This window comes from Eubalaena glacialis, chromosome 3, assembly GCF_028564815.1.
Source record: "Eubalaena glacialis isolate mEubGla1 chromosome 3, mEubGla1.1.hap2.+ XY, whole genome shotgun sequence".
Taxonomy (NCBI): domain Eukaryota; kingdom Metazoa; phylum Chordata; class Mammalia; order Artiodactyla; family Balaenidae; genus Eubalaena; species Eubalaena glacialis.
This window is the reverse complement of record NC_083718.1, coordinates 94,725,384-94,747,127: the sequence shown is the minus strand read 5'-3', so window position 1 is coordinate 94,747,127 and position 21,744 is coordinate 94,725,384. Positions and strand designations below refer to the sequence as shown.

At 37.9% G+C, this 21,744-nt stretch overlaps 1 protein-coding gene across 2 annotated transcripts in view; it reads left to right on the top strand.

Moving 5' to 3' along the window:
• MAGI3 (membrane associated guanylate kinase, WW and PDZ domain containing 3) overlaps positions 1–21,744 on the top strand; it is a 274,622-nt gene that overhangs the window by 186,237 nt on the left and 66,641 nt on the right. The window contains exons 4-6 of one of the 2 annotated variants that reach the window (XM_061183666.1): positions 4,923–5,132; positions 8,597–8,771; positions 10,133–10,212. In XM_061183666.1, coding sequence (XP_061039649.1) covers positions 4,923–5,132; positions 8,597–8,771; positions 10,133–10,212 — 465 coding nt within the window. Of the gene's footprint in view, positions 1–4,922; positions 5,133–8,593; positions 8,772–10,132; positions 10,213–21,744 lie in introns of both variants that reach the window. The other variant, XM_061183665.1, reaches the window with a different exon arrangement.

The window sequence follows — 21,744 nt, the reverse complement described above, 5'->3', positions numbered from 1 at the left end:
TTGTGAGTTCTGTTTGTGGTTGGAAATAAAACTACTGTACAATTCAAAAAATCTATTTATACCTTGCCTCTCTTGGAGAAAAGAGAATATAGATTTGAGGAGGAAAATAATAAAAACAGAAAAATTGGTTTTCTTTTCATAACTCTTTACTCACTTGATTCTAGGAAGTACTGATTTAAGATCAATTTCAACTTTTAAATGATTCTTTGTAAGATCTTTTTTTTTTTTCTTTATCTAACACTCTTCACTGGCAAGCTTGTGCACTCCCATAGCACCCTGTACTTTTCCATCATTGCTTTATCAGCTATTATAACTGCCTTTTTCACAAGCTCTGTGAAAGCAGATATCATGTCTTTCTTACTCAATATTATCTTCAGTGCCTAGAGATGGTGTTCAATAAGTATCTAACCATGAATTCAGCATATCCAAATATGCATTTGTGCTCTATCCAAAAGAATAATTTCTCTCTTTAGCTGCACCAAGAGCTCAAAACAGGGGAGTCTTCATTTACTTCTTTCTTTTTCTCACAGTTTTCATCTAGTGTGTTACCAAATCTAGTCATTTCTTCCTTTGTAGCAGCTTTCGCACTGCCTTTCTTTTTACTTTCATCACCTCATTGCAGGCTCACTGGACTAGCTCATGCTGGCTATCGCAGTTGATCTCATTTGTTCCAGTCTCTTCCCTCTCACCAATCCCCCCTGCTCGTTGCTACTATGCTAGTCTTCCTCAAGTGCAGTTCTGGTCATGTCTCTCTCCTTCAGAATCTTTAATGATTTCCTTTTGCCTGCTAAGTTTGACCCAGCCACCCTTTCTGGGCTTAGCTCCCATGACTCATTCATTCATTTACTAATTTATTTGATCCTTCTTTCATACTATGTGTCAAGCACTATCAGAGGGGCTAGAGATGCTGTGCTGAGCAATATTGAAGTGATACTGCCTTCATAAATCCTATATCTTAGTGGGGAAGGCAGTCAAAAAACAAACAAAATAACCAAATTGAGATGTTATGAAGGAAACAAAAACAAGGGATTTAAAGGAAATAATAGGAATATCTTATTTAGATAAGATGGCCAGTGGAGACTTCTCAGAGGAAATGACAGCCGCTTATTTTTTATTTTTATGCAAATAGCCTGCTCTCATTCACCTCCCTCTTACAGGCAACCATTCTGATGTGTTTAATGCATGTTTTAGTTTGCATGTGTTCTTGCAAAATGTGTATTGTGTCTTGTGTACATGTATTTATTATTTACATCTGGACCATGTTCTAAATGTATCTCATTAGTTATTAACTGTTTTCACTTATTACTGTGTTTTTTAGATTCATCCATGTTGCTGTACTGTATTTGCATGTAATTCATTGTTTTTTAACTGCTGCACAGTACTGTATGTTGTGAATCCACTACCTAACCATTCTCCTAGTGACGGACTTCCAGATTGCGTGCAACTCCTCATCACCACAGATAAATCTGCAACATCCTCACACACGTCTTCTTACAGACCTGTGTGAGAATGTCTGTGGACTATGTATCCAATTGTTGGGTTATAAGGTATACCTATAGTTAATGTGATGAAGTAGTTTTGGGTAGCTCTGCAGTCTCTATTCCCATCAGCAGTGCCATAGGGATTTGGTTCTGTAGCAGATATAGTAGTGACTCCACGTACTCCTCAACACTTGGCATCATCCAGCTTTATAATTTTGCCAATCTGATGGCTGTAGAAGTGATATCTCATTTTAATTTTTGTTTCTCTGGTAGTCAGAGAGTTTGAGCATCTTTTCATATGCTTGTTAGTTTTCTTGGACTAATGCAAATTGTCTATTCATTTACTTTGTCCATTTTTTAAAAAGTGGGATCTCAATCACATTCCAGTTTGTAGACATTCCTTAGATATTTAGATATTAATCCCTTATTGGATATAGATATTTTCTCCCATTCTGTCACCTAATAACCTTGTCCTGTGTTTCTTCATTAAACAGAAATCCTTAACTTTTGTCTATCAGATTTATCACTGTTTTCCTTATGATTTATGCTTTGAAGTTTCGTTTAAGAAGTCGTTCTCTGCCCTTAGATCATAAAGATATTCCTCTACATTTGCTTCTGTTAAGAACATGAACAGTCATCCACCATTTCACACCCATAAGATTGACAGAAATTTTAAAGTCTGATAATTGTGGGAAATGGAAACCCCCATACACAGCTGGCGAGAGTGTATAATGATACAGTCCCTTTGGAGAGCATCTTGGCAATAGCTAGTAAATTCAAAGATGCACCTAACTCTGACCTAGCAGTTCCCTCTCTGGATGCCTACTATAGAAAAACCTTTGTCTATGTACATATGCAGACATGTACCCGAATAGTCATTATAGCGTCATTTGAAACAATAAGGGAATGCAACCAACTCTCTTTTAGTAGAGGAATTAATAAAATACATTTTAATTTGTTCATAAAAATGGACTATTATATAACAGTTAGGTGACTAGAATCTACATGTATCAACAGGAATAAGTCTTAGAAATACAGTTGTATAAAAAGAAGGTTACAAAAGGATACGGACAGTATACTGTTTAGAAAAAAAGATATGAAATGTCATAAACACTCCATGAAGCTTTTATTAAAACAATAGTATCTATATGTTATGTATGCATATACATATGTCCTAGATGTACATAATATGCAGGGAAATGACATATACCAACATAAGGATAACTCGGGGAGAGAGTGGGAAGAACAGAGACAGGAAATTAGGACTTTAATTATATATGTGACTGTATATGTGTGTCATTAAAGAGGGAAAAAGGGGAGACCTGAAAGGAATCTGGCAAAAGTTAGTACCTGGGGATGTGTAAATAAATAAGTAAATAAGTTTTTAATACTATTCTAACACTATTGTATATGATTTTATATAGGTTTAAAATATGTAATGGTTGACTGTTCTATTGTAAAAATGAAAACCCTTCAGAAAAGAAAAAAGAGAAAAAGAAAAAGCTCCAAAACAGCTTCAAAAAGATGAAAAACTTTTTCTGTGAATAACTGTAGTCAAGGTTCACAAACTTTGTAATTCTGAACCTTCCAATATCTGAAATCTTGATATTTACCAACGATTCAAGAAAAATAGATCCAATTTACTTATAAGCAATGCTAGTTTTCTTTTTTAATCTAAGCCAATAATTTTTTAAAAATAAGGAAACTGCCAGAATTTATTATGAAGTTCTAAATTCTTATCAGTGATTATGGATATAACAATCACAATATCCTGAATTTCTCTAATTTTCACCCTAGAGTCAGATAATAATTACTAAGAATACACAGTAAAATGTGTTTCTAGTGTTTCCTGTAAAACTACCGTCCTTAGAAAAACTGAAGAAAAAAAAAAAAGTAAAAGTGGACTTTTAACTTTTTCATGGTACATCCAAATTTCTTGGATGATTATTGGACATAATGCAGGAAAAAAATGAGATCCTAGAGCATCCTATTCCCCATCCAAACCTCTGTTTGGAGCATTTCTGTACCCTCTGTCCCAGAGAAATGTGAACTGGCTTTTTCATTGGTCCTTGCTTTACTTATGGGCCAGAAAGTTTGCAGAGATCCTCTTAGTCTGTTTTAATATGAAGTTTTCCATCCATCTGCATGACAGGAGTAACTCCATTTCAAACGTGGATTTGGAAGCAAGGGAGTAGTTGAGTGGGGAGAGGCAAGATGTGGTTGAAAAGTCTTATTATTTTGATTCCATTGTCTTGAGTATTTTAATTACAATTAACTCCCAAAGTCAAATTTCCAAAGAATTTATCTTAATACTTCCCCCCTCAAAGCAAGCACGACTTAAGGTAAACCATGTTATTTGTAGATTTGCCTCACTGATGCGGTGAACAACCTATGTTGTTGTTGTTGTTGTTGTTTTTTCATCTTGGAAAAATAATCCATTATATACCCCATTAATTTACTGTATATGAATGAGCATCTTAATTACCTCCTTAGGAGCCAAGGAATTTGGAGATGTTTTTAAAAATAAGAGAAGAAGATGAGTATTTTATTCCCTGTCCATGTTTATCTTTCTATAACATCAGCATAGTGGTTGATATAAGGTCAAAACTAGCAGGAGCCACAAACCTTTAATGTAGCTAGACCCACTGAACATTTTCCATTGTACGTGGCTGCCTATTGGGGACTACATGGAAAACTGAGCAGATATTCAGTTGTTTTCATTCTATTCTGGGACATTCATTTTTACTGCAAAAATTACTGATTTACAAGACAACATATTAAAGTATTTCTTGGTTTCCTGAGAGTAAGCCAATATTGAGTTATGCTAATAAATTCTCTATTTGTTCAATAAATTGCCAGATAAAATAATATAATTAAAATGCTCAGAAAAACTTTTTAAAAATTACTTTTACATAAGCAGCCTACATTTCAGAACAGACTGGTTGGTTCTTAGCTTTATCCTTTGCCTGCATATTTCCTTATTTTACCAAAATAGTTCATTATGTTACATATCAGAACAAAATTATTTGAATTAGTTTTCTCCTCCTTTACTCCCACTTTTTATGCCAGTTAGTCTTACACAAGAGCATTGATGCATTTAAATTCAGAAATTAGGCCCTAATATAGAACTCATGCAAAGCAAGCCCTGTAGGAATAACTAACCTACATACGTAAAGTCAACTTCCTTAGTACAAATAGTCTAAAAGTGTTAGATAATGTTAGATAGTATATAGTGTTAGGGCACTTGAGAAATAAGTTCTTCCTGGTCTTCCTACCTCCTCCTCTCCCAAGAAAAAGTGCTTTGGCCTCCTTTTGGCCAACGGTGGGTATTCAAAAACTTCCGTATAAGATAACAGGGCAGAGACATACACTAGATCATTTTGTTCTAACTCTCAATTCAGCATTCAACACTTTCAGCAGCTGTTATTTTGTCCACTTCAGGAAACTTCTATGGAACTCCCAAGCCTCCAGCAGAACCCAGCCCTTTCCAGCCAGATCCAGTTGATCAGGTCCTCTTTGATAATGAGTTTGACACAGAATCCCAAAGAAAACGAACTACATCTGTCAGCAAGATGGAAAGAATGGACAGTTCTCTTCCTGAAGAGGAAGAAGATGAAGACAAGGAAGCTGTTAACGGTAGTGGAAATGCAGGTTCGTCAATAGATGAACAGCTTCTGGCTGATCCTCAAGGTTGACTTTAATATGACACTGAATTGGAAGTAGTAAAATTTTCCACAAAGCACATGCAGAGAAAGTGATGGGATTCTCAGGGTTTTTTTTTAAGGTTTTGTGTGAAACAGTGTATCTCTGTTGACCGTCTAGTAAGCTGAAGTGAGTTGCTCCAAGTGGCAGTTTTGATAAATCAATTATAAACTATCATTAGTGGCAGTTTTGATAAATCAATTATAAACTATCATTAGTATTGATAATAATACAATATGCCATTACCCTGCTGCCTAAAAGATTTGAGATTCATTTCTGGTGCTTGAATATGGGAATCTTGTTGGCCTAAGTCCTACGCTACAGAATTTGAACAAAATGTAGACGTTTTAAGATATAGCCTTCAACCAAAACAAAGATTTGGAAGTATGCTAATAAATATTATCTGAAAGGTTTGTTAGCAATATTTTGAGTTTAAATTCTGAATCACTCAAAGAAAATTTCCAAACTTGACTGTCATATTTTTCATTAAATGCAAAACCAACAGAAATTTAGTGGTGGAGAATCTTCTCCTTTTGGGTACCCCTAAATAATGTAGTGATTGCTTAGGACAGCAGTCCCCAATCTTTTTGGTACCAGGGACTGGTTTCATGGAAGACAATTTTTCCACGGACTGGGGCGGAGTGGGGGGATGGTTTCGGGATGATTCAAGTACATTGATTTATTATGGTCTCTGTGCAGTCAAAGTTCTCTGCTAATGATAATCTGTATTTGCAACCCCTCCCCAGCGCTAGCATCACCACCTCAGCTCCACCTCAGATCATCAGGCATTGGATTCTCATAAGGAGCGCACAACCTAGATCCCCCGCATGTGCAGTGCACAGTAGGGTTCGCGCTCCTAAGAGAATCTAATGCCGCCGCTGATCTGACAGGAGGCGGAGGTCAGGCGGTAATGCGAGCGATGGGGAGCGGCTGTAAATACAGATGAAGCTTCGCTCGCTCACCCGACACTCACCTCCTGCCGTGTGGCCCGGTTCCTAACAGGCCATGGACTGGTACCAGTCTGAGGCCTGGGGGTTGGAGGTTGAGACCCCTGGCTTAGGAGATTCTTATACTGCTAGTTAAGAGTATAAATAGGAAACCACAGAATCACAGCAGAACTGATTTCAGTGCTATTTATGATAATAATTCCATTCAAAACACTAGAATATAAGCTTCATAAGGGTTGGAATTTTTGCTTGTTTTGTTCATTGTGCTATTTCTTGAGCCATAAACCATGTTTAGCACATAGTAGAAGCTAAAAAAAATTTTCATTGTACTAATAAATGAAAAAATTTGATTATATCTTCAAATTTGCAGAATCCATTACCATATCATTTTCCCAGAGTATCCTGTTGTTTTCCTTTATCAGTTATTAAAATTTGCTATTATCTATTGTTTTAATATATTCATTGCTTGTGTCCCCCTCCAGAGCGTGAGTCCTGTTTTATGGTCCTAACGTCTCACATTGTTGTGTCGCAGATACGCTCAATGAATTACACCAGTGTATTTTGGTGAAAACGGGTCTAAAAAGGTTTAGGTGAATTCATATCTAATTCTGTAGAGTTGTTAAGGGAAGTCATCATATCCTAGAGACTTTTGATTTTGATGTCAGCTTTACTCTCCCACAAAATTATGTTGACATTTTTAAATGCTTAAGACTGGGATTAGAAACCATGACTCTGTCCCCAAATGGGAATTTATATGTTCTTAATTTGAAGGAAAAGAAAATGCCCTTTTTTTTACTTCCTAATGCAGAGCCTTTCAGTGAGCACTGCAGTTGCCTTAGAGGTAAACCTATCTGTAAGCTCCATAGTTTATGTTTGTCATGTAAGACAGCTGTTAAACCAGGTGTTCCAGACTCTTCATTGTTAATATTTAAAGGGAGTGTATCCAAGAGTGTGTGGGAGGCAGTTTGTACACTCCCTCTTGTGTGTAGGCAAGAGGGGATAGAGATATCTGCTTAGAAACACAGTTAGTTCTTCCATTGTAACAGAAGGTAGAGTAAAATGGGCACAGTTGCTATGTAGATATAATGGTGGGGATTTGTGGAAGTTCTGCTTGCTTCTATTTTCTCAGTGAAATAGGAAACAAGGTCATCAAATGAGATTAGGGATAAGGCAGAAGTAGGAGAAGATTTAAGGAGAAGGAAGGTATGAAATCGTTATCTAGGAGAGTCAGAGCGAATGGACTAAAGAAATGCCCTGTGATTGTCATACATCATTAAATGCCCTCTTGAGGCTACTGATCATGAGTTAAAAGTGAAGTAGTTAATATCGCCTGCGTTCAGCTACATATACTGGCAAGGAGTATGTGGAGAGTAAGATTTAAGTAGAATTATAGTTCAGCCAGTCAAGTATGGTGAAGTAAAGTAGGGAAAAAGGAATCAGGAGTATTTACAAGGGAGTGAGTATAGTGGTTGATCATGGAATTTAAGTTGGGTAAGTAGGGCAATGAGGACATGGCTAGGGCATGGATCGGGGTGAGGAACAGTGAAAGGCAGTAAGTAGTAGGATTAGTGGATTATAGAACTTGGTTGGATAAAGGATGGTTGGAGTGGAAGTACTATAAAGAATGACATATAATGATATCTAAGGCCTCTTCTAAGAGTCTCTGATACTGAAGCATTGCCCAAAGTTTGGAGTTATTACAGTTATATTATCTTTTAAGTTCTAGAAACAAGTTTTAAGTGCATGAATTGTGAACTCCCTAGAGAGTCACCAAATTTTAGTATTCTTACTTACATTGTGGACTTTGGAACTCTAAAAGGATTTTAATATTACCAACAGAGAATTATATTTAACAACAGTAAATCTATTGAGTTTAATTTTTAAAAATTAGTATTATTTTAAAGGCCTGTGTTAAATGTGCACAAGGCAGCTTGATAAAGCAGTTAAGAACATGGACCCTTTAAATTCAGTCCTAGCTTTGCTGTTTATTAGCTGCGTAACCTTGACTAAATTAACTTATTAACCTTGTTGGGCCTTAGTTTCCTCTTCTATAAAATGGCAATAGTAATAATATATACTCACAGGGTTGCTGTGAGAATTATGAGTTAATATATGTAAAGTGCTGAAAATAGAGCCTGGCACATAAAAGGACTGTATAGGTGCTGCTGTGGCTGTTGTTTTAGTATAATATTGATTGATCTATATTTAGTATATACAGAATTGATTCTATTGTTGTTTTTTTGCTTCTTTCCCTGACTAGCATCAGAGGTGCTGTACAGGGTTAATGTCACTTAGCAAATGAAAAGAAAATCAGTGTGTTTATTTGTTTTTTCAAAAGTTATAGCAGAATGTGGACATAGTAGACAAGGAAATTTGCAATATATATTTGGCATTTTGTTAGAATTAAGGCTGTTTGAAGAGAATGTAACTTTATCTACTTTTCACGCTGTTCTGTTGGAATAGCAGAAAACAGAGAGAGGCATTCTGAGTCGTCTGATTGGATAAAGACTGTCCCAAGTTACAACCAAACAAATAGTTCCATGGACTTTAGAAATTATATGATGAGAGACGAGAATCTGGAACCGCTGCCCAAAAACTGGGAAATGGCCTACACTGATACGGGGATGATCTACTTCATTGAGTAAGCACATGTCTGTATCTTTTCTAATGTGCCCTGCCACTGTGAGACTTGCCTTTAAATTTTCTTAACCTCATTTCACAAGCCTTCCATTTCTTTTTTCTTTCTTTAAAAATATTTTTCATAAAAGTTACAATTGATTCTTAATCTGATTGTTTCCCTGGGTGATATTTCATTTTTATTTGATTTGGATAAAGGAATATTGTATTTGACGTCTGGTTTTATAAAAAACAGGAGGATTAAAAACAGATTTATCACTAATAATGAAAAATGCAAGGAATAAAGGATATTTTGCTTTGCCTTTTTTTTTTTAACCTTTTGGGTAGAGTGTCCAACTTAATGAGCATTTCACAAATTACCATCATTTGGAAGGGGGCCATATTTATTAACCGAGCTAAATATTTTCAGACCTAGAGATCAACGTAGAGATTAGTGAATTAATCTCAAATTGGAAACACCAAGAAAAGATCCTTTGATCACATTGTTATTCTCCCACTGCTTCGATAATAACTTTAATTTATATTTTATTGCCTTCGTATATATTTTCTTCCAGGATTTTTCTTTCTTTAAGATCCTCATATTTCAGATACTTAAACTATAACACTGTCTACTCAGCAGTGTGATGGCTTTGTTTTAGCATTAGTATTTACTGCATGGTGACCTGGGTCTGACCTGCTCCGGGTCTTAGTTGCAGCACGTGGGCTCTTAGTTGCCGCATGCAGGATCTAGTTCCCTGACTAGGGATCGAACCCGGGCCCCCTGCATTGGGAACGCGGAGTCTCAACCACTGGACCACCAGGGAAGTCCCAGAAACAGACACTTTAAAACTTTTTATTTTATTTAACTCTTTTATTTTTAAAGAGTCCCAGTGAGGGCAGAGACTCTATCTGATTGTTTGTTCATCTCTATATTCTCAGTCCTCAGCACAATGCCCACACATCACAGGCACCTAAGAAATATAGTGTTTTTGGAGGGAGAGAGGAAGGAATTCAGCCAGCAAGTAAACAGGGTTTTCAGGGCAGCTTTTTTGGCTAAGATAATGCACAGTATGGGGCCATGTGCCCACCCTCTGAAACATTTTTGACTGCTTAGATAAGCATCTGTTATTATGCGCTTAACATTTTATCCCTTCTTTAGAGTCTTCATTCTCAAATTAGTGCCTCTAGCATTACATTTCCTCTGTGGCAGTTTTGAAGTAATAGACTGAGAACAACAGGACTATTGAATCAGAGGTATACAAATGAAGCCTGTAGGAGATAAATGTTCAAACATCATATACCTTTTAGTCACTTTTCATCTTTACTTTTGAAATACTTTTCTCCCTCTTTATTTTACTGTTTCTAATTGAAATCTTTGTTCAACAGCCACAACACCAAGACAACCACCTGGTTGGATCCTCGTCTTTGTAAGAAAGCCAAAGCCCCTGAAGACTGTGAAGATGGAGGTAGAGATTCAGAAACCTTTTATACCATACTTATTCTCTTTATCCCTTCTTGCTCTTCTTGCTTAGATAATAAGTTTTCCAAAATCCTAAACAAACCATAATGTGCATAAGCACATAAGGAGTGGGTGGATATCATAATCAGCTGATTCTGGTCATTATGTCATTGCATCTAATTTTTTGAGAGTCTTTATTTCTCTTTTTTTGAGAAGTATACAGTTAAATCCTTTAAAAAAAAACCTTAATAAAAATGAATTTGCCATTTTTTTAACTTTGTTTTAAAACAAACTTTTAAAATTCTAAATAAATAGTTTAATAAGTTAGGTGCATTCTCAACCACAGGGTAGCCTTATCATGCCTGCTAATCTCAAAAATATATTTAATTTAATATCACTAGGATAGATATGCCAGTATTTATAATCCTTTGCCATTTACAGCAGCAATAGAAACTCAGTGAAAGTCTTTAATATACCTCTCACCCAGACACAATTTTTACTGCTTGGTAGAAAAATTATCTCTCTGAGAATTATTAGATAATAATGCTTGTCTGTCTTGTATGTTACAGGTTCTATTTAATGGTATAGTCTTACAAATAAGTATAGAATTTACCCCAACCAAAATGTTTGCTGTGCCTTCTTGAATATAGAGTGTAGATGAATAAAATTTGCATTGATTTTGTATGACTCATCAGAAATTATTTATCCTGGTGTTTAAAAAAAAATGAATGGATTAGAATGAAAGTCAGATAGTCCTCCTATAGATTGAATTCCAGTCTATGAAAAAAATTTAAGCAGAATTGGTACATATTTTGTTCAGCATGATAGAATTTTTCTAGGAATAAACAATTGGAAAATGAAATATTTAAAATTTATTTGTAATGATATTAAAAAAAAGATACCTTGGAGCAAATCTACTGAAAGATGTGCAAGTCCTCTACACTAAAAACTACAAAACATCACTGAAATAAATTAATGAAGACCTAAAATAATTGAAGAGATATACTGTGCTCATTGATATACTATGTAGGTAGGATAACACATATTGTTAATGATGTTCATTCTCCCTAAATTGATATCTAGATTCAATACAATCCCAATCAAAATTCTAGAAGTCTGTTTTTAAGAAACTGACAAACTGATTCTAAAATATACATGGAAATACTGTACAAAGACTCTAGTTAGCCAAACAGACTTTAAAAAGGACAAAGATAAAGGACTTAGGCTACCAGATTTGAAGACGTACTATAAAGCTACAGTAATCAAGAGTGTCGTCTATCCATAGGCTAGAAAATGGATCAGTGGAACAGCATAAGAGAAGCCAGAAATAGATGCACACATATGTGATCACTTAATTTGCAGACAAGGTGCCAAGTCAGTTCAGTGAGGGGAGGAAAATCTCTAACAAATGGTGCTGGAACAATTGGATATTCATAAAGAGAAATGAACTTCAACTATATCCTTACTCCATGTACAAAAAATAATTTGAGATGGCTCAAAGCTAGAACCCTAAAGCTTTTGGAAGAAAATTTAGGAGAATATCTTCATGATTTTGAGATTAGCAAAGATGGAGAAAAACAGTAACCCTTGTATATTGCTGTGCAGAATGTAAAATAGTACAACTGCTTTGAAAAGCAGTTTGGCAGTTTCTTAAAAGGTTAAATATAAATTTACCATATCACCTAGCACTTCCATTCCTAGATATCTACCCAAGAGGAATGAAAACATATGTCCACACAAACACTTGAATGTAAATATTCGTAGTAGTGCTATTCATAATAGCTAAAAAGTGGAAACAACTCAGATGTCCATCAAACAATGAATGGATAAATAAAATGTGGTGTAATCATACAATGGAATATTGTTCAGCAATAAAAAGAAATGAAATACTATACATACTACAATACTAATGAACCTCAAAAAATGTTATGCCAAGTGAAAGAAACTAGACACAGAAGATCAAGTATTGCATGATTTCATTCATATGAAATGTCCAGAATAGGCAAATCTGTAGAGCCAAAGTAGATTAGTGGTTGCCCAGTGCTAAGGAAGGGAATAGAGATTAATTGTAAACAGCGCAAGGGATCTTATTGAGGTGATGGAAATTTCCCAGAACTGGATTGTGGTGATGGTTGCACAACTCAGTGAATTATTAAAAATCAATGAATTGTACATTTTTTCAAGCAGAACAATTTTATGTGATATGTAAATTATACCTCAATAAAGTTGCTTTTTAAAATGGCCAAAGAGGACTTCCCTGGTGGCGCAGTGGTTAAGAACCCACCTGCCAATGCAGGGGACACGGGTTTGAGCCCTGGTCTGGGAAGATCCCACACGCCGCGGAGCAACTAAGCCCAGGCACCACAACTACTGAGCCTGCGCTCTAGAGCCCGTGAGCCACAACTACTGAGCCCACATGCCACGACTACTGAAGCCCGCGCGCCTAGAGCCCATGCTCCGCAACAAGAGAAGCCACTGCCATGAGAAGCCCATGCACAACAATGAAGAGTAGAGCCCGCTCACCGCAACTAGAGAAAGCCCACGCACAGCAACGAAGACCCCATGCAGCCAAAAATAAATAAATAAAAATAAAATAAAATGGCCAAAGAACTTGAACAGACATTTCACAAAAGAAGATAAAGAATAGCCAATTAAGAACATGAAAAGGTGTGTACATCAACTATACCTCAGTTTTTTTAAAAGCATAAAAAGGTGCTTATCATTAATTGTCTCTACAGTGAGATGTCATTCACACCCCCTAAAAGGGCTAAAGTCAAATACACTGACAATACCAAAGATCGGTGAGATTGTAGAGCAACTGGATCTTTTACTTGTTGGTGGGGATATAAAATTATGTGAACACTCTGGAGAAATGTTGGCAGTTTCCTATGAGGTGTTATGTCAAGAGAAATGAAAACACATGTTCCCCAGAAGACTTTACCTGAATGATCATGACAGCCTTATTCATAATAGCTCCAACCTGGAAACATCCCAGATATTCATCAACAGGAGAATGGATAAACATTCTCCTGTTGTGGTATATTCATGCAATGAAATACTACTCATCAATAAAAAGAAAAAGCTGTTGATAACACTCAACAACATGGATGAGCCTCAGAAACATGTTGTATGAAAGAAGCCAGACACAAAAGAATGGATACTTAATTATCCATTATTTAAAGCCTAAAACCAGGAAAATTCATCTATGCTGATAGAAGTCAGAAAATGATGGGGGTGGAGGGGAGAATGGTGAATTGAAATAATTCTCTGGAATGATGGATATATTCTCCACCTTGTTTGGGGTGACGGTTATATAGGCACATGCAATTGCCAAAACTCATTTTTTATACTTGAACAAGCACTTAAATCAATATTTTAATCATTGAATGAGCACCTAAGATCTGTGTATTTTGTTGAATGTAAATTATACCTCGAAATAATTTTTAAAATAATTTCTTATACTTCCCTTGTCTATAAGGCTCTTCATAGTAAGTTTCTTATGGTGAAGTCATCCATTGTGAAGGTAAACTAGAATATGTAATACTATAGAATTGGACTTTTTAAAGATTGTGAATGTGGTATTAGTCTTCTCGGGCATGTCTCTTTTGCTGGGCTCCATTCCTTTTCCTCCCAGCTAATTGTTTCAGTTCAATTCTCTGCCTTTTCCTGTTTCCCTTGTAGAATGTATTTATTTTCATAGCCTTAACTATCAATTTACTGTAGCTGGGCTCCTTATCTAAACCTCTAGTATTATCCTCTGTTCTGAATGCTATTTCTGTATTTCCCATTACATTTGAGACTTTCTTTTTGATTGCCCTACTAGCACTTCAGATAAACATATTTAAAACTGAATTTAGCATCTTTCCCCCATAGTCACCCCATTCCTCTTTCTGTCATAGGTACCACCCTCATAATCATCTGGGCCAAAATCCTTTGAGTCACTTTTGCTTCTTCCTCTCTGTTTGCTCTATTCCCTATATAGTTTCCAATCCCTGCTCTTTCTTTTTTCTATATTTTGCCAATATATTATTATGAAAATTTTCCAACATAGAAAAACTGAAAGAATTTTTCAGTGAATACATGTATTATAATGAATATTTTGCTCTATTTGCTTTTTCACATAGCTACCTATGCCTCTATCTATTCATGCTTTTTTTTTGTATCTTCCTCTCCCTTTCTCTGACTACCACACGCTTGGATTTTTCTTGGTCTTTTTTTCCTACGGTTCTCCTCCAGTATATCTTTTATGCCAGTGGTCTGTAAAATGGTGGTGTTCCAACTATCTGTTCGGGTACAGGAAAAAAATGTCAGAACTTTTCATAATGTTTCTATTGGGAAAAAATAAATTAACCTTCTCTACTATTTTATATACAGATTGGTAATGGCATTCTACCTCATTCTGTATGTCAGATTATCATGTACACTCCCCAGAGTGTCTTGAGGGAAGAACATGGGTGGCACCCTTGCTCTTGCCAAGAGCCCTGTAAAGTTTTGCAGTTACTTGTACACAGTTGAGTGGATTTATAGACTATGTTACGTGGTTTTTAACCCACCCAAAATTAAAATGTGGCTTAAAAGGATTTCTACAAAGACACTGCTGATTGAAGATAATACAAATATGCAAGCCCAAGCTAATAGTGAGAAAATAGCAGAGCTGACACTTCTCATACACCTCATGTGAGCTTTTATAAACCACATTGAGGTAAACTAGGGATAATTGTTTAGTCTTCATCTCTTTATTTTTTATTTATTTATTTTGGCTGTGCCCCGCGTCATGTGGGATCTTAGTTCCCCAACCAGGGATGGAACCCGTGCCCACTGCATTGGAAGCATGGAGTCTTAACCACTGGACCGCCAGGGAAGTCTCCCATCTCCTTTTTAAACTTCTATTTTGTGTATGTTTTATTATGTAAATACATGTTAGTAGAGTAGTATGTATATGTTTATGAATATATATATATATAAATCTCTTGGAAGTACATTGTTAGATTTTTTACTGATAAAACTACATGATCAAAAAACTTTAGCTACATTGTCAATTAATCTTTCTAAAATATAACTGCCTTCATACCTCTCCCTTGCTCAGGTTAATGGCCATTATAGTTAATGGCTCCCTACTGTCAGCAGAATAAAGTCGAGACTCCATGGGGAAGTATTGAAGATTTTTTGTAATTGAACTGTATTCTATATTTCTCTCTCAAAGTATTATCATGCCATAAGTATGACACATTTTTATCTTTGCCTTTGCCACAGGCCCATTTCTTCTGCCAGGAACCAGCCTTTTCCCCTGTGTCCACCTGGCTCGTACCTACTTATCCTTTTAAGCTCAGATGTAAAGTGTAATTTTTTGTAGCCTCCTCTGTCATTCTCTTCCAGGTCAGGATTAGGTGTTCTCTCCTCTGTGCGCAACAGTACCACATGCATATTTCTGTTGTAGCACTTACTACTACATTGCATTGTTACTAGGTGCCTATACTCTGTAGGAGCAAAGATTTTGTCTTATCTATATATACCTTCAGTAGAGACTTAAATGTTTGGATGTAAGGAAGGAAGGAGGAAAAGAAAGAAAGGAAAAGAAGGAAAGAAGCTACTCTATGCTCCAGATTATTTTGGTCATCCTTCTTGAAAATAATATTTAATCTCTTTAAGGTTCTGAGGGAAGCAATAAATAATAATTTTGTCTTGGGACTTTCCTGGTGGTCCAGTGGTTAGGACTCCGTGCTTCCAATGCAGAGGGCGAGGGTTCAATCCCTTGTCGGGGAACTAGTATCCCACATGCCTCATGGCCAAAAAAAAAGAATTCTGTCTTCATTCACTAGTGAGGAGTCAATAGAGAAATAAGACACAGGAAACAGAGATGAGGTTAGAATACGATCTGCTGAGTGAACATAGCTTTAGCTCTGCACCTCTATTGGGCTTATTAATATTTTACCCCTATAGGAGGTAGACTTAAGCACTCACTCTCTGGTCTCTGTGTTCAGCTGTCTGACCCCTCCCACAAGGCAGACATGGAGAAAAGACCAGATTACACCCTCTCTGCAGGCAGGCTAGCATCCAGAACAGCAAGAGAACCCAAGAGTCCCTGAGCCAAGCACGTAGAATTCATTCACTAAAACTCACCAGTCAGATAAGACATTCTTTCTTCCTTGGAGAACAAAGTAAAGGGGCTCAGAGAAACTGGAAATGTTTCTCTGGATGAGTGTGATCCACTAATGCTCTTTACATTATGGGTGACCATATGTCTTGGTTGGCCAAGGACTAATCCAGCTTATTCCTGCTGTCCCAGCATAATTAATAACAGCATCCCCTTTTACTCTCAAAAGTGTAGAATACATTATATGGTCATCTTAATTATATCTTTCTTAAGATAGAGCAACCAAAATTGCACTCAGTATTCTAAGGATGTTCAAAACATTTTAATCTAAGAGTTACTCTCCCACCCCCATTACTGGGTGTGCCTTTCTAACATCACCTGTACTTCCCTATGGGGACCCCACAATTTGGAACCTTCAGCCTATTTGTTTTATGCTCGGCCTACCTTTGTCACTTTTGCTGTATATTTTGTCTCCTCCCTCAATAGGGGGGAAATAGCCCCACAATAGGCTATTTCCAGACTAGACTGTATCTGACTTAAATTGGTAATTTCCACAATACTTTGCACAGAGTAGATGTTCAAAAGGGGATAGTGATAACAATATTTTAAATGTCAGTTTTTATAGTTTAAGATATTGTTTGCATTCTGCTGAACACTTAAGATCTTCTAGAAAAACCGCACAGTTTCTAAAACTTGCCCTTTTCTCCCCAGTCTTGTGATATTCAGAACCTGTGTTTTTATACCATATCTGATGGTTTAATCGATGTACATATTTATCTTCCACTTAAAATAATTGTTTTAGTTAAATTTAGTTAAATTGTTTTATCTTAAAAATTCAACATCAGGGGAGGGAGGGGCAAGATGGCGGAAGAGTAAGACGCGGAGATCACCTTCCTCCCCACAGATACATGAGAAATACATCTACACGTGGAACTGCTCCTACAGAACACCCACTGAACGCTGGCAGAAGACGTCAGACCTCCCAAAAGGCAAGAAAATCCCCACGTACTTGGGTAGGGCAAAAGAAAAAAGAAATAACAGAGACAAAAGAATAGGGACGGGACCTGCACCAGTGGGAGGGAGCTGTGAAGGAGGAAAGGTTTCCACACACTAGGAAGCCCCTTCGTGGGCAGAGACTGCGGGTAGCAGAGGGGGGAAGCTTCGGAGCCACGGAGGAGAGCGCAGCCACAGTGGTGCGGAGGGCAAAGCGGAGATTCCCGCACAGAGGAGCGGTGCCGACCAGCACTCACCAGCCCGAGAGGCTTGTCTGCTCAGCCGCCGGGGCGGGCGGGGCCTGGGAGCTGGGGCTCGGGCTTCGGTGCTAGCCGGGAGGGAGTCCGGGAAAAAGACTGCGGCTGCCAAAGAGGCAAGAGAATTTTTCTTGCCTCTTTGTTTCGCGGCGCGCAAGGAGAGGGGATTCAGAGCGCCGCCTAAACGAGCTCCAGAGACGGGCGTGAGCCGCGGCTATCAGCGCGGATCCCACAGCAACAGGGACGCAGAGGGAAAAACGGAGAGATTCCCGCACAGAGGCTCGGCGCCGAGCAGCACTCACCAGCCCGAGAGGCTTGTCTGTTCACCCGCCGGGGCGGGCGGGGGCTGGGAGCTGAGGCGCGGGCTTCGGTCGGATCCCAGGGAGAGGACTGGGGTTGGCTGCGTGAACACAGCCTGAAGGGTCTAGCGCACCACAACTAGCCGGGAGGGTGCACGAGAAAAAGTCTGCAGCTGCCGAAGAGGCAGGAGACTTTTTCTTGCCTCTTTGTTTCGCGGCGTGCAAGGAGAGGGGATTCAGAGCGCCACTTAAACGAACTCCAGAGACGGGCGCGAGCCGCGGCTATCAGCGCGGACCCCAGAGACGGGCATGAGACGCTAAGGCTGCTGCTGCCGCCACCAAACAGCCTGTGGGCGAGCACAGGTCATTCTCCACACCGCCCCTCCCGGGAGCCTGTGCAGCCCGCCACGGCCAGGCTCCCGTAATCCGGGGACAACTTCCCCGGGAGAGCGCAAGGCGCGCCTCAGGCTGCTGCAACGTCACGCCGGCTTCTGCCGCCGCAGGCTCGCCCCGCCTCCTCCGTACCGCTCCCTCCCCCCGGCCTGACTGAGCCAGAGCCCCCGAATCAGCTGCTCCTTTAACCCCGTTCTGTCTGGGCGGGGAACAGACGCCCTCAGGGGACCTACATGCAGAGGCGGGTCCAAATCCAAAGCTGAACCCCGGGAGCTGTACGAACAAAGAAGAGAAAGGGAAATCTCTCCCAGCAGCCTCAGAAGCAGCGGATTAAAGCTCCACAAACAACTTGATGTGCCTGCATCTGTTGAATACCTGAATAGACAACGAATCATCCCAAATTTAGGAGATGGACTTTGGGAGCAGGATATATTAACTTTTCCCCTTTTCCTTTTTTTTGTGAGTGTAGATGTGTATGCTTCTGGGTGAGATTTTGTCTGTATAGCTTTGCTCTCACCGTTAGTCCTAGGGTTAGGTCCGTCCGTTTTTTTTTTTTTTTTTTTTGGCTTAAAAATTTTTTTTTCCCCTAAAAAATGTTTTCTTAATAATTTTTTCCTTATTTGCTAGTTTTAAAAAATTTTTTAATAAGTTTTATATTTTTTCTTTTATTTTATTTTAAAAAATTAAAAAATTTTTTCTTAATAAATTTTTTCTAAATAATTTTTTTCTTATTTTTAGTATAAAAAATTAATAAATCTATTTTTAAAAATTAAAAAAAAATTTTTTTTTCTTAATAAATTTACTCTTAATAATTTTTTTTCTTATTTTTTATTATAATTGCTTTATTTTATTTTATTTTATCCTCTTTTTTTCTTTCTTTCCATTTTTTCTCCCTTTTATTCTGAGCCGTGTGGATGAAAGGCTCTTGGTGCTCCAGCCAGGCATCAGGGCTGTGCCTCTGAGGTGGGAGAGCCAACTTCAGGACACTGGTCCACAAGAGACCTCCCAGCTCCACGTAATACCAAACGGCGAAAATCTCTCAGAGATCTCCATCTCAACATCAAGACCCAGCTTCACTCAACGACCAGCAAGCTACAGTGCTGGACACCCTATGCCAAACAACTAGCAAGAGAGGAACACAGCCCCATCCATTAACAGAGAGGCTGCCTAAAATCATAATAAGGCCACAGACACCCCAAAACACACCACCAGACGTGGACGAATCCACCAGAAAGACAACATCCAGCCTCATCCACCAGAACACAGGCACTAGTTCCCTCCACCAGGAAACCTACACAACCCACTGAACCAACCTTAGCCACTGGGGACAGATACCAAAAACAACGGGAACTATGAACCTGCAGCCTGTGAAAAGGAGACCCCAAACACAGTAAGATAAGCAAAATGAGAAGACAGAAAAACACACAGCAGATGAAGGAGCAGGGTCAAAACACACCAGACCTAACAAATGAAGAGGAAATAGGTAGTCTACCTTAAAAAGAATTCAGAATAATGATAGTAAGGATGATCCAAAGTCTTGGAAATAGAATAGACAAAATGCAAGAAACATTTAACAAGGACGTAGAAGAACTAAAGAGGAACCAAGAAACGATGACAAGCACAATAAATGAAATTAAAAATACTCTAGATGGGATCAATAGCAGAATAACTGAGGCAGAAGAACGGATAAGTGACCTGGAAGATAAAATGGTGGAAATAACTACTGCAGACCAGAATAAAGAAAAAAGAATGAAAAGAACTGAGGACAGTCTCAGAGACCTCTGGGACAACATTAAACGCACCAACATTCGAATTATAGGGGTCCCAGAAGAAGAAGAGAAAAAGAAAGGGACTGAGAAAATATTTGAAGAGATTATAGTTGAAAACTTCCCTAATATGGGAAAGGAAATAGTTAATCAAGTCCTGGAAGCACAGAGAGTCCCATACAGGATAAATCCAAGGAGAAACACACCAAGACACATAGTAATCAAACTATCAAAAATTAAATATAAAGAAAACATATTAAAAGCAGCAAGGGAAAAACAACAGATAACACACAAGGGCATCCCCATAAGGTTAACAGCTGATCTTTCAGCAGAAACGCTGCAAGCCAGAAGGGAGTGGCAGGATATACTTAAAGTGATGAAGGAGAAAAACCTACAACCAAGATTACTCTACCCAGCAAGGCTCTCATTCAGATTTGATGGAGAAATTAAAACCTTTACAGACAAGCAAAAGCTGAGAGAGTTCAGCACCACCAAACCAGCTTTACAACAAATGCTAAAGGAACTTCTCTAGGCAAGAAACACAAGACAAGGAAAACACCTACAATAACAAACCCAAAACATTTAAGAAAATGGGAATAGGAACATACATATCGATAATTACCTTAAATGTAAATGGATTAAATGCTCCCACCAAAAGACACAGACTGGCTGAATGGATACAAAAACAAGACCCATATATATGCTGTCTACAAGAGACCCACTTCAGACCTAGAGACACATACAGACTGAAAGTGAGGGGATGGAAAAAGATATTCCATGCAAATGGAAATCAAAAGAAAGCTGGAGTAGCAATTCTCATATCAGACAAAATAGACTTTAAAATAAAGACAATTACAAGAGACAAAGACGGACACTATATAATGATCAAGGGATCGATCCAAGAGGAAGGTATAACAATTGTAAATATTTATGCACCCAACATAGGAGCACCTCAATACATAAGGCAAATACTAACAGCCATAAAAGGGGAAATCGACAGTAACACAATCATAGTAGGGGACTTTAACACCCCACTTTCACCAATGGACAGATCATCCAAAATGAAAATAAATAAGGAAACACAAGCTTTAAATGATACATTAAACAAGATGGACTTAATTGATATTTATAGGACATTCCACCCAAAAACAACAGAATACACATTTTTCTCAAATGCTCATGGAACATTCTCCAGGATAGATCATATCTTGGGTCACAAATCAAGCCTTGGTAAATTTAAAAAAATTGAAATCGTATCAAGTATCTTTTCCGACCACAACGCTATGAGACTAGATATCAATTACAGGAAAAGATCTGTAAAAAATACAAACACATGGAGGCTACACAATACACTACTTAATAACGAAGTGATCACTGAAGAAATCAAAGGGGAAATCAAAAAATACCTAGAAACAAATGACAATGGAGACACGACGATCCAAAACCTATGGGATGCAGCAAAAGCAGTTCTAAGAGGGAAGTTTATAGCAATACAAGCCTACATCAAGAAACAGGACACATCTCGAATAAACAACCTAACCTTGCACCTAAAGCAATTAGAGAAAGAAGAACAAAAAAACCCCAAAGCTAGCAGAAGGAAAGAAATCATAAAGATCAGATCAGAAATAAATGAAAAAGAAATGAAGGAAACAATAGCAAAAATCAATGAAACTAAAAGCTGGTTCTTTGAGAAGATAAACAAAATTGATAAACCATTAGCCAGACTCATCAAGAGAA